The 14,400-nt window shown below is 40.5% G+C and overlaps 1 protein-coding gene across 5 annotated transcripts in view; it reads left to right on the forward strand.

Annotated features, from left to right (window-relative positions):
• Positions 1-12,802, forward strand: part of snx25 (sorting nexin 25) — a 302,483-nt gene extending 289,681 nt beyond the window's left edge. For 4 of the 5 annotated variants that reach the window (XM_059974381.1, XM_059974379.1, XM_059974378.1 and 1 more), the window contains exon 20: positions 10,939-12,801. In XM_059974381.1, the coding sequence (XP_059830364.1) occupies positions 10,939-11,034 (96 nt within the window). In that variant the 3' untranslated portion in view covers positions 11,035-12,801. Of the gene's footprint in view, positions 1-10,938 lie in introns of all 5 variants that reach the window. The other variant, XM_059974382.1, reaches the window with a different exon arrangement.
• Positions 12,803-14,400: the final 1,598 nt, after the last annotated feature.

Genomic DNA, 14,400 nt, shown 5'->3' on the forward strand with positions numbered 1-14,400 from the left:
CAGGGCATTTGGATAAACATAGCTTAATAGGACAAAGTCAGCATGGCTTTACAAAAGGGAAGTCGTGTTTGACAAATTTGTTGGAGTTCTTTGAGGACATAACATATAGGGTAAATAAAGGGGAACCAGTGGATGTGGTGTATTTGGACTTCCAAAAGGCATTTGACAAGGTGCCACACCAAAGATTATTACTTAAAGTAAAAAATCATGGGATTGGGGGGTAATATTCTGGCATGGGTGGAGGATTGGCTTTCTAACAGAAAACAGAGAGTTGGGATAAATGGTTTATTCTCAGACTGGCAGTTGGTGACTAGTGGTGTTCCGCAGGGGTCAGTGTTGGGACCCCAACTCTTTACAATCTATATTAATGATTTGGAGAAAGGGACTAAGTGCAACGTATCGAAGTTTGCTGATGACACAAAGGTGGGAGGGAGTGTAATGAGTGCGGAGGACATTGAAAACCCTGCAGGGGGACATAGATAGGCTGAGTGATTGGGCAGACATTTGGCAGATGAAATATAATACTGACAAGTGTGAGGTCTTGCACTTTGGCAGGAAAAATAATAGAGCAAGTTATTATCTAAATGGGGAGAAACTGGAAAGTGCTTCTGTGCAAAGGGATCTGGGGGTCCTGGTGCAGGAAACACAAAAAGTTAGTATGCAAGTGCAGCAGGTGGTCAAGAAGGCCAATGGAATGCTGGCTTTTATTGCTAGGGGGATGGAGTATAAGAACAGGGAGGTCTTACTGCAGTTGTACCGGGTATTGGTGAGACCACACCTGGAGTACTGCATGCAGTTCTGGTGTCCATATTTAAGAAAGGACATACTGGCTCTCGAGGCAGTGCAGAGAAGGTTCACTAGGTTAATTCCGGGGATGGGTGGGTTGATGTATGATGAGAGGTTGAGTAGATTGGGACTCTACTCATTGGAGTTCCGAAGAATGAGAGGCGATCTTATTGAAACATATAAGATTGTGAAGGGGCTTGATCGGGTGGATGCGGGGAGAACGTTCACAATGATGGATGAAACTAGGACTAGGGGGCATAATCTTAAAATAAGGGGATGCCGTTCCAGGACTGAGATGAGGAGAAATTTCTTCACTCAGAGGGTAGTGAGGCTGTGGAATTTACTGCCCCAGAGAGCTGTGGAAGCTACTACCTCAATAAATTCAAAACGGAGATAGACATTTTCCTGGATAAAAATGGCATTAGGGGATACGGTGAGCGAGCAGGTAAGTGGACATGAGGCTAGGTTTAGATCAGCCATGTGATCTCCTGGACCAGTTTTCAATAGCCTGGATGGGTCAGAGAGGAATTTTCCAGATTTTTTCTCCTCAATTGGCAAATCGGTTTGTTTTTTTTCCCCGGGTGATCACATGGGTTTGGGCGGCTTGAATAATAAAATAAAATGGGCGGCATGGTGCCCTGTTGGTTGGCACTGTTGCCTTGTGGGATTCGGTGAAAACTAGAGTTAAGATTGGATCAGCCATGATCTTGTTGAATGGCGGAGCAGGCTTGAGGGGTCGATTGGCCTATTCCTGCTCCTATCTCTTATGTTCTTATGTAAACAGTAATTTCACTGCAGACAGGAGTTTCAAGATGTGCTGTCCAAGCTTCTCTGGAGAAGCACAAAGAAATGGGTATGGTTGAGGACCAGAAACATAGTGGTCAGCCAGAGATAGCTTGAGTGCAGCAGATGAAAGATGCATCAAACTGACATCCCTTCTAATTTGGAAGAAGTCCAACACCGCTATCAACTCTGAACTCACAGAAACTTGTCAGAAGTGATCTTCATGGAAGAATTGCTGCCAGAATGCCAAGAGGCTCACCTACGCACAAGAACACAAGGACTGGGGTGCTGAACAATGGTAGCAAATGCTCTGGACTGACGAGTCAAAATTTGAAATATTTAGTTCAGATAGAAGGTAGTTTGTCCATAGAAGAGCTGGACAGCACTACATGGATGAGTGTCTGCAACCAACAGTGAAGCACGAGAGAGGATCCCTGCAAGTTTGGGGCTGCAATTTCTGCTAATGGAGTTTGTGGTCTGGTCAGAATTAATGGAATCCTCAATGCTGAGAAGTACAAGCAGATTCTTATCCATCAGCGAGACATCTGATTGATCCCAACTTCATTCTGCAGCAGGATGATGGTCACAAACACATGGCCATAAAGGACTACCATCAGCAAAAAGAACAAGGAGTTCTGCAACAGAGGATATGGCCTCCTTGGAGCCCTGATCTCAAAATCATCAAGGCTGTTTGGGACTATCCTCAGCAAGCAAGGCAGCCAAAGTTTGCCAAAGAACAGTGTCAAATTCTCCATGGTGCTTGGAACAACCTGCCAGCCAATTTTCTTATAAAACTGCACAGCAGTATGGTATACCTAAGACTCTAGAATTGATGCAGTTTTATAGGCAAAGGGTGGTCACACCAAATATTGATCTGATTTAGTTTTTTTTTAACTCTTTACTACCCTTTATAGTAATTTTTTTTGATATGTAGAAACTTTCATGTCATTATTTTTAGAAACTTTTCATGTCACTATTTTTGAAAGCATCTTCGCTTTACAGCTTTTTTACATATGCCTAAGACTTTCGCATACTACTGTATATTACAGAGAAAACAATCCAAACCTATGTTATCTTTGCCCCCATTTAGAATGCCCCAGTCCTGGCAACATAACTATGAATTTTAGCATCCTCTCCAGCACATTCATATCCTTCCTGTAATGTGATGACTAGGACTGTGTGTAGTTCTCGAGCTGTGGTTTAATTGCTGAATAGAGTTCTAGAGTAACCATCCCTGCTTATATTTTGTGCCATGGCTAATAAAGTGTCCCTTTTTAACCATCTTTTTGACTGTCCTGCTGCCTTTTAAGAATCTGAACATGTGCTCCAGGATCTTAATCACAAAATATTATGCAGATTCCGAAAATCTGGAACAACACTCCCAAAATGCTGCAGTAACTCAGCAGGTCAGACAGATTCTATGGAGTGGAATATGCTGCCTGACTTGCTGAGTTCCTCCAGCATTTTGTATGTGTTGCTCCACGTGCCTCATATCTTCTTACTATATATACACATACACACATGCACGCACACATACATATATAATTATTATTTTATATATTCTCATTTTGCTTCAACTCCCCAAATGCATTCTCTTACATTTCTCTGGATTAAATTCCATTTGCCACTTATGCTGCCAAACTGACCAAATTATCAAATCGACTCTTACTGTCTGAACAAGTTACTTTTATCAAGACCTCTGCATTTAAGTCTAAGTCATTGTTATGTTGGCACAAAAAGAACCCCTGCCAATACTACTACAGCTGTTTCAGAAGTTCAGTTTTTTACCACTTAGTACAGAATCTTCTACATTCTTTCAATGAATAATCCAGTTCTGTGCAGTTGGATCTGCCAACTTGACAGCTATTGACTTAATACATTTTAATTGGTTATCTTTGTAATACAGAGACATCAACCATTTCATCTTGAGCAAATCATATCCTGTTCTTATTACCTAGTCAAGCTGAATAGCAGCATGTTGATTAGTATCTCTACAGCTGTGCTAATTGCTAAAAATACTAAAAGCCTTGGGCTTTTTTTTATGCATACACAAATTCTAGTGAGAAATAATGTATACCATGATTCATTAGCTTAATTCAGGTGGAAAAATAATAGTTATTACGTACTTCTGATGTATGCATTACTTATGGTTTAATAATGAAAGAGGTTGTTCAAACTGTGTAGATAAGATGTGACTAAATGTCACCAAAAGAAATGTTTTTGAATATTATTTTAACTGAAATGTTAATAATATGTCAGTCATGGCAGAGAGACGTGGTGATTGAGTCACCAAGGCTGTCTCGTATGTGGTTGATGAGGCCATGCCAACACAATTCTCAGTTGGCCCTCCAGGTTTTCTGCGTAATTTGTCAGCTTTTGTTCTTAATTGTCGGCTTGAGAATGTGATACATTTGGAAATTAGCTAATTTTGAGTGGGGTGTAATTTCCCAAAAATACTTAAACTCCTATGGCCTTATCACTCTCCCAGATATTTGTATTCCTCCACTTCTGGCCTCTTTTGCAGATTGCATTATAACTGCTCTACTTACACCAGACACGCCTAAACTTCCCTCAGCTTTGAACTTGAATTCACACAGTGATCTCAATCTTTGAATCTACCTCTTTAACAATACTTTTATCATCTTCCCTAACATCTCCCCAATTCGTTGTTGATGTTCTTGTGATGCATATGGGGAGATAGCTATGTTAAAAGTACTATATAAATGTGTGTTTTCTCCCCATATATCATCGAACCATAGAACATTACAGCACAGAAAGAGGCCTTTTGGCCCTTCTTGGCTGTGCTGAACCATTTTTCTGCCTAGTCCCACAGACCTGCACCTGGCCCATATCCCTCCATACACTTCTCATCCATGTACCTGTCCAAGTTTTTCTTAAGTGTTAAAAGTGAGCCCGCGTTTACCACTTCATCTGGCAGCTCATTACACACTCCCACCATCCTCTGTATGAAGAAGCCCCCCCCCAATGTTACCTTTAAACTTTTCCCCTTTCACCCTTAACCCATGTCCTCTGGTTTTTTTCTTCCCTAGCCTCAGTGGAAAAAGCCTGATTGCATTCACTCTGTCTATACCCATGATAATTTTATATACTTCTATCAATTCTCCCTCATTCTTCTACGCTCCAGAGAATAAAGTCTGTTCAACCTTTCTTTGTAACTCAGTTTCTCAAGTCCTGGCAACATCCTTGTAGACCTTCTCTGCACTCTTTCAAACTTATTAATATCCTTCTTGTAATTTGTTGACCAAAACTGCACACAATACTCCAAATTCGGCCTCACCAATGCCTTATACAACCTTACCATAACATTCCAACTCTTATACTCAATACTTTGATTTATAAAGACCAATGTACCAAAGCTCTCTTTACTACCCTATATACCTGCAATGCCACTTTTAGGGAATTTTGTATTTGTAATACTAGATCCCTCTGTTCTATTGCACTCCTCAGTGCCCTACGTTGTATGTTCTACTTTGTTTCTTTCCTTCCAAAGTGCAATACCTCACACTTGTCTGTATTAAATTCCATCTGCCTTTTTTCAGCCCATTTTTCCAGCTGGTCCAGATCCCTCTGCAAGCTTTGAAAACCTTCCTCACTATCCACTACACTTCCAATCTTTGTATCATCAGCAAATTTGCTGATCCAATTTACCACATTATCATCCAGATCATTGATATAGATGATAAATAACAATGTACCCAGCACTGATCCTCCACTTATCATATTTTAACATGTCAATTTAATTCTTTATTCAAATACTTGCAATAAGCACAAAAATGTCACTTAAGAACCATTTCAGCAGCGATAACAACCCTTTGATGTTCAAACACATTGCACCTGCTAATTTTAACCAGCTGCACTCTCCACCAAACTCCAACCATTTCCAGAGGACTGGAAAATTGCAAATGTCACTCCACTCTTCAAGAAGGGTGGGAGGCAGGAGAAAAGAAACTGAAGGCCAATTAATCTGGCATCATTGTTTGGGAAGATGTTGGAGCTGATTATTAAGGATGAAGTCGCAGGGTACTCGGAGGCTCAGGATAAAATAGGCCCTAGTCAGCATAGTTTCCTCAAGGGAAGATCTTGTCTGAAAAAATCTGTTGGAATTCTTTGAAGAAACAGCAAGCAGGGTAGACAAAGGAGAATCGGTTGATGTTGTGTACTTGGATTTTCAGAAGATCTTTAACAAGCTGCCACACATGAGGCTACTTAACAAGCTATGAGCCCATGGTATTATATGAAAGATTCTAGCATGGATAAAGCAGTGGCTGATTGGCAGGAGGCAAAAAGTGGGATTAAAAGGAGCCTTTTCTGGCTGCTGTCAGTGATAGCTGGTGTTCCACAGGTGTCAGAGTTGGGACTGATTCTTTTTATGTTATATGTCAATGATTTGATGATGGAATTGATGGCTTTATTGCAAAGTCTGCAAATGATATTAAAATAGGTGGAAGGGCAGGTAGTTTTGAGGAAGTAGAGAGACTACAGAAGGACTTGACAGATTAGGAGAATGAGCAAAGAAATGACAGATGGAATACAGTGTCGGGAAGTGTATGGTTATGCACTTTGGTAGAAAAAATTAAAGGGTTGTCTATTTTCTAAGTGGAAAGAAAATACAATAAAAAATTGAGGTGCAAAGGGACTTGGGAGTCCTTGTACAAGATTCCCTAAAGGTTAATTTGCAGGTTGAGTCTATGGTGAGGAAGGCAAATGGAATGTTAGCATTTATTTCAAAGGACTAAAATATAAAAGCAAGGATGTAATATTGAAACTTTATAAAGCACCTATGAGGCCTCACTTGGAGTATTGTGAGCAGTTTTGGGCCCCTTATCTTAGAAAGGATGTGCTGAAACTGGAAAGGTTCAAAGGAAATTCACAGAAATTATTCCAGAATTGAATGGCCTGTCATATGAAGAGCGTTTGATGGCTCTGGGCCTGTATTCACTAGCATTCAGAAGAATGAGGGGTGACCTCATAAAAGCCTTGATAGAGTGGATCTGAAGATGATGTTTCCTATGATGGGGAGCACAGCCTCAGAATAGAGGGGCAACCTTTTAGAACAGAGATGAGGAGGAATTTCTTTAGTCAGAGAATGGTTAACCTGTGGAATTCTTTGCCACCAGCAGCTGTGGAGGCTGTCTTTATGTATATTTAAGGCAGAAGTTGATAGATTCTTGATTGGTCAGGGCATGAAGTGATACAGGGAGAAGCCAGGTGATTGGGGCTGAGAGGACAATTAGATCAACCAAGTTGAAATGGTGGAGCAGACTCGATGGGCCAAATGGCCAAATTCTGCTCCTTTATCTTATGGTCTAATGATCTTATACAACTTTAATGAGATTATATTTCCTCATGATTCTCATTGATTTACATTTTACTGAGGCTGCTTGATGCTGCAATTGATTAGTTGTTGTTAAGGGAAGCTATTATGACTACACTTTTGGAGCAAGGTTGCAATCAGGCTTGGAACAAATTATATCTGGCTGAATCCTGACTGAGCACTATAGATCAAGTTGTTGGTGATAGAGTGCAACTGGTTAGCACAGTTCCTTCCTTCCCCATGACTCCTCTTGCAATCATACCCAGCCAATGTCATCTAGCAGGATTGGAATTGACCTGCTTTTTACATGTAGGACAAGTACGGATAATTACCTCAGTTTTACCAGTATTGTATCCTGAAACTTTGGCAAGTTTTGGAACACAAGTCATCAGAGCACAGCCGAATGTTACTGGATCTTTATTATATCCAGTCCGAGCTCTTTCTTGATAGTACATGAAGTAAATTGCTTTGACTGATGAATGGTTTATGTGATAGTTGGTATAATAGGAAGTAGCCGATACGGAGCATCCATTAGGAACTCTTGGATGAAGTTCTTTAGTGGATGAGGTCTGGCCTCTTTTGCCTTTGAGGTTAGGTGTGTTGATGCAGCTGCATGTGATAAATTGCTTGCTCCTTTCCTCCTGTTGTCCCATACACAACTGGATTTGTTGCTAAATAGTTCCATGCTCTGTTGGGGTTAAGAAGTCTGTTAGTCCTGACTGCTGAATGCAGCTTTCACTATTCAGTACATGTGATCCTATAACACAGACTGATTAACCCATTACTGGCACCTTATTTTCAGAGGCTTCTGGTGCTCTTCCGTACTCCACATACATCCATCTCATCTGATAACAGTTGTAGTGAATATGCCAGGCAGTACAGATATATAAACACAAGATATTCTCCAGACGCAGGAAACCTTGAGTAACACACAAAGTGTTGGAGGAACTAACCAGGTCAGGCTGGATCAGCTAGGGGAGTGGGATGTAATAAGAAGCTGGAGGTATTAGTTGGAAGAGGTAAAGGGCTGAGAAAGAAGTGTCCTAAGCAGGGAATCATGGAAGAAAGGAAAGAAGGAGGAGAAGTTTAAGGGGAACATGAGGGGGTATTTCTTTACTCAGAGAGTGATAGCTGTGTGGAATGAGCTTCCTGTAGAAGTAGTAGAGGCCAGTTCAGTTGTGTCATTTAAGGTAAAATTGGATAGGTATATGGACAGGAAAGGAGTGGAGGGTTATGGGCTGAGTGCGGGTAGGTGGGACTAGGTGAGATTAAGAGTTCGGCACGGACTAGGAGGGCCGAGATGGCCTGTTTCCGTGCTGTGATTGTTATATGTTATATGTTAACCAGAGGGAGGCGACAGGTAGATGAGGAGATGAGAAGGGGAGAGAGGGCAGTCAGAATGGGGAATGAAAAAAGAAGGGGTGAGGGTTATTAATTACTGGAAGTTAGAGAAATCGATGTTTGTAACATCAGATTGGAAGCTGCCCAAACAGAATATGAGGTGTTATTCCTCCATCCTGAGTTTGGCCTCATCGTAGGAGTAGACGAAGATGTGTCCAGACTATTTGGTATGTGATTGTGGGGATTACAGGTTCTTTGCTGCTGATGGCTTGCAGCACCTCGGATTTCAGCCACGATAACTATCCTCAATCTCATTGAACAACTGGTTCTGTCTGACATCGTGGGAAGTTGTGCTTTGAACGGTCAGGATATCTTTTGGCCTATCATGTATCAATGCTTCTATGTGAAGTAGATGGATGAGGGAAAATTGGATTTGTTTTTGACTCTGTCTCTCACTCTCTCATCCCCTCTCACACTCTCACTCTCATTCTCTCTCTCTCTCACCATGAAAGCATTCATTGAAGTTCCTACTGTGTCCTTGCTACTCTTCAAATGCTTAACACAAATGAAGACTGAGCAAGTGCTTTTCTTTATGCCTATTTTACCTGATGTGGCAAGATGGCACAAGCCCTCCAACCTAGACTCTGCTCACACCCATCTTTCTGACAGGACACACATTGTCTGGAGTATTGTTTAAAGAAATTTGTTTTAGTTTTATGTGTACAACTGAGTCAGATTATTGCTTGATATATATTTTGGACAACTCACTGAATTTAGATACTGTACCAGTTTCTAGATGTGTCTAAAGGGGCAAAGGCAGGAAAATAGTGTTGATTGTGTTAATATGGTAGAACAGACTCGATGGGTCAAATGGCCTAATCCTGCTGCTATGTCTTATGTTTGTCAGGTAGACTTTGCAAGATCAACTTTGCTAGTCATGTTTTCCCTTCTGCCTTTTTATTCCCGTTCTATTTTATGAACTGAGTTTTAAGTTCCTCACTATTATGGAGAGACTGGAATGCCTCAGAGATTACATATGAAGTTGTGGAAGATTACTGGTCTAGTAATTTAACTGCTCTGTCACCATTTTCTCAAAACTACCAGGCAAGTCTTTGGCTGTAAGGCATTTGAAAAATGTGCTTGTTGTTCCGTAGCAGCTTGAATGTGTGTCAGTCTGTGAAAAATGATCATCATTAGATCCACGATGTTCGCCTACTGGACTCCATCATGACCATTTCTGAATAAATGAGTTCTGTTTCAAACAATAAAGAACTAGTCTCAGTAAAGGACTGCAATAAAAATCCATCTGTTTTATTTATGTCCAACAGGGAAGGAAATCTGCTGTCCTATCCTGGTTTGTCTTGTAAGTGATTCAGGCCCCAGGGACATGGTTGATTCTTAACTGATTTCATTGTTTTGAAACAATTAGGAATGAATAGTAAATGTTAGAATCAGCAGTAGCACCCATATCTGTGAATGGATATGCAGTATAAGAAACTGCTCAGATCCTTAATGGTCAGCTGGCCACACCAACAGTGTAGATCAAAGTTTGCTCACCCAGAATCCTGCTTTAGATCTCCTGCCTCAGCTCCATCCTTCTCATGGTTACCTGCTCTTGGAATCCAGTTTTGGGATGTCAGGAGCAGTAGGACTCTGATTCACAGAGATCCCATTTGACAGCTGGCAGAGTTCTGTTGCCTGCTATTTTACTTAGTGGCTTTTATAAGTTTGACATTTAGGGACATTCGTAAGACTAGAGAATTATCAAGTTGTACAGCACAGACCAATTTCATCTTTTTTTGAAAAACTTACCCCTCCGATTCCCTTCAAATCTCTTGCCCCTCACCTTAAACCCATGATGCTTTTGCAGGTTTCTTATTAACTGCCCTATTTATGCCTCTTGTTATCTTTGTCATATCACTCCTCAGAACCCTTCAAACAAAGGAAGACAAACTCAGTCCACCCAATCTCTGCTTGTACAGTAACCAATCCAGACAATGTCCTGATGCTTCTCCTCCGCACTCTTCAGTGTAGTCACATCCGTCTTACTGTGTGGTGACCACAACTGCACATCATACTCGAGGTGCTACCTAACCAATGAGAGGTATAGGTAAAGTAGATAACCAGAGTCTTTTTGTCCAGGATGGAAATGTTAAGGACTAGCTTTAAGGTGAGGGGATAATTTTAAAGTGTGAGGCAAGTATTTATTTTATACAGAGTAGTAGGTGTCTGAAAAGCACTGTCAGTGGAAAGTGGTGAAGTAGATGTGACAGTGACGTTTGAGAGGCATTTAGACATGAGCATGGAGGGAATGGAGGGATTTGGATCAGATGTGCTGGCAGATTGGATTGGTTTAATTTGGCATCATGGTCAACATGGGCATTGTGGGCTGAAGGGCCAACTCCTGTGCTGTTCTAAACACCTAATGATGACATTTTTGATTAGAAGACATGAATAAGAACAATCTTCCACACCAGCACTTCTTCTCTACTCTTGGTCTTGCATGGCTGTCAAGATACCTGTGGCCAGAGCACCCTCTCAAGGGGCTTTGTGTAACACCAGTTTTTCGGAACCACTTTAACAAAGCCAATAGCACTTTCTAGCCAGTCTATATCGGATTCAGTTCTACCAAATGGATTCTGAGAAACATTATGTCGTAAACTTTATTCCTTTTCTTCCCTTTTTTCTTTCAGACACTGATGGAGTTGCTGCTGATTGAGTTATGTCCAGAGCTGCGAATTCATTTGAATGAGCAAAAAGTCTGCCCAACACTATCGAGCACTTTGTGAATGAGTAAAAATCATAATAGGGACCTGGTTTTTTTTAAAATTGAAGTGGAAACTGCAGACATTTTTCCAGAGGGACACGTTGCTGGGATATTTTGATGTTTGTTGTTTCTCCGTGCACACATGACAGATGCAGCACTAGGTGAAATGACTTTGTCTCAACATGACTGAATCAATGCATAAAGCTATTTTTTCCTTTCAAGCTGATATCCAGTAGTTTTCTTTAAGTTCAGATGCCAGTAATTAATGTTGTGAGAAACTGAATAAATATTTTTTAAGACAACTTTGAGAATTGTTTTATTTTTCTTGGTGGTGCAGAGATGTGTTGTATAAGTTGCAAGCTCCTCACAGAACAATTCCTAACATTCCTTATCTGTGACCATTGAGTAGCCTCTGTGTGCAATATGTATGTAGATCATTGTGAATATTTTATTGTTAAATAGAGCTAGATTTTATTTTTACCAAAGATTTCAATGGTGTAGATGATTTATAAGCAATAAATAATGAAAAATAACTTATACTTCTAGTGCAAACGTCTTTTGTGTTGCGCAAGATGTTCTATGAAATGCCATTTATAATTTGGGTCTTTGCTTTCCTTCAGATCTGTTTGGATCCTGATTGTAAACATGTTTCAATGGCAACGGATACTTCATATTTCTTAAAACAGGACTGTTCAAGCTCTTGGGGGGAAGTGTGTGTGTGTGTGTGTGTAAGTGACAGCACCTGAGGGATTCTTGTTCTTGCTAAATTTTGTGTCCTGTTGAGAAACATTAATGATTTCTGTCCATTTGCAAGAAGGCTGGCAATTAGAACCAGCCATCTGAAGAAATGAGTACTCAATCCTGTTCTATATCTTGTTCAATAAGTGTTGAAAATTAAATGTATCACATCATCCTCTGCATTATAATATTTCCAATTAACCAGATCTGTGGGTTGCATGTAAACCACGTATGCGATGATATTCTAGCTTAAATTAAGCATTTAAACATAGAACATACAGGTCCTTCAGCCCATGACGTAGTGTGAGACTTTTAACCTTGTCCACAGTCAGTCTCACCTTTCCCTCCTCATAGCCCATAACCCTCCATTTTCCTTTCATCTCTGTGCCTATGTAAGTGTCTCTTAAATAGTTCAGATGCATCAGCCTGTACCACCACTCCAGACAGCATATTCCAAGCTCCTTCTGCTCTCTCTACAGTATATATAAAAAATACTATAACCTCTAACATCTCCCCTAAACTTTCCTCCACTCATCTTAAAAGGATATCCTCTGGTACTAGCCATCGTTGCCCTGGGAAAAAGATGCTGGCTGCCCACTCTACCTCTGCCTCTTATTATCTTTTACACTTCTGTCAAGTTGCCTCTCATTCTCCTCTGCTCCAAAGAGAAAAGCCCTAGTTTGCTCAGGCTTTCTTTTGTAAAACGTGTTTGCTAATCCGGGCAGCATCCTGGTAAATCTTCTCTGGTTTAGATGAATCAAAAACACAAGAGATTCTGTAGGTGCTGGAAATCCATCTGATTGCAACACATGAAATAATGGAGGAACTCAGCGGGTCAGACAACGTCTAAAGCAGGGATTTGGCCTGAAACATCAACTATTTATTCCATGCTTTAGATGCTGCCTGGCCTATTGAATTCCTTCAGTGTTTTGTGCATTGCTCTTAGATGGATTAAATTTAGTTTTTGATGTATTGAGTCCAAATAATTGTAATATTTATTATAGTCAAAAGATGTATTAATGCCTAATTACTGTATCTACTGTATTGAGGGAATAAACTCAAAATTACTGTGACATTAAATTATGTTTTAAGTCATAGGGTCTGGCTTGAACTTGGGTAAATGCCAATGGCATATTTTTACTGCACAAAATTGTAATCTTCAGTTTTCCATTTCTCATTGCAATGGCTGTTAATTTATTTTCCTTTTGTCTGTTTTCTTCAACCTCAGTACCATCTCTTTGGAGGGCAGATTTAGATTATGAAGCGGATATACCAAATGGCTTTGTGAACCTTATCAGCACAGCATTCAGCTGCAAAACACTCAGATGAAAGTAATAAGCTATTAAGCCCCTCAAATCTCTTCTGCAATTCTGTTAAATTATGTATTATCTCTCCTCCTGCGCCAGATACCCTTGAAAACTCTCCAGCAAAAATTTGCACTTTATATTGCAAAATATCAGAATCAGGTTTAATATCACCAGCATATGCCATGGAATTTGTTGTTATGCGGCAGCAGAACAATGCAATACATAAATTATAGTAAGTGTGTGTGAATATATATATATATATATATATATATATATATATATATATATATATATATATATTTAAAGTGTTCTATATATTCAGGAATATGATGGCAGAGGGAAAGGAGTTGTTCCTGAATTGCTGAATGTGTGCCTTTAGGCTCCTGTACCTCCTTCCTGATGGTAGCAATGATAAGGGGGCATGTCCTGGGTGTTGGGGGTCCTTAATGATGGATGCTGCCTTTCCGAAGCACCGTGCCTTGAAGATGTCCTTGATGCTTGAGACACTAGAGTCCATGATGGAGCTGGCTGAGTGTACAACTTTCTGCAGCTTATTTCGATTCTGTGCAGTGGCCCTCTCCCAATACCAGATGGTCATACAGCCGGTTAGAATGCTCTCTATGTTATGTTTGTAGAAATTTGCAGGTGTCTTTGGTTACATACCAAATCTCCTCAAACTCCCAATGAAAATTAGGCACTGTTGTGCCTCCTTTGTGACTGCATCAAAATGTTGGGCCTAGGGTAGATTCTCAGAGATGTTGACTTGAAATTGGTCATTCTGATCCCTTGATAAGAACTGATGTGTGTTGCCTTGTCTTGCCCTTACTGAAGTCCACAATCAGTTCTTTGGTCTTAGTGCATTAATCAAGCAACTTGTGCCTGAACAAAAAATATCCCTTCCTTCTCTTATTTGGTCCCACTCATTCTTCTTCTTTCTTATCAGGTTCGGTCATCTTCAGCCCTTTGTCATCTGCAATTACCACTTTGCAGCCTCTGTCGCTATCTCTGCCATTTCCTCCCCACCTGGCAATCAGTCCCTCCTCACTTGGATCCACCTCACTTGCCAGCTCTTGCCCCACCCATCACCCTCACCTCTTTAAATGGGCTATTCCTCTTCTCTCCCAGTCCAGACAGAAGCAGCAACCTGAAATGTTGAACTCTCCATTTCCCTCCACTAATGCAGCCTGACCCACTGAGTTATTCCAGCAGCTCATTTTTTTGTTTCAATGTTTAGTATCTGTGTTCCATAAAATGATCAACTCTGTTCTAAAAAAAATCAAATGGATATACACTTATTGACCACTTTATTAGGTACATCTACTTGTTAATGCAAATACCTAACC

The sequence above is a fragment of the Hypanus sabinus genome, chromosome 7, assembly GCF_030144855.1.
Source record: "Hypanus sabinus isolate sHypSab1 chromosome 7, sHypSab1.hap1, whole genome shotgun sequence".
Taxonomy (NCBI): Eukaryota; Metazoa; Chordata; class Chondrichthyes; order Myliobatiformes; family Dasyatidae; genus Hypanus; species Hypanus sabinus.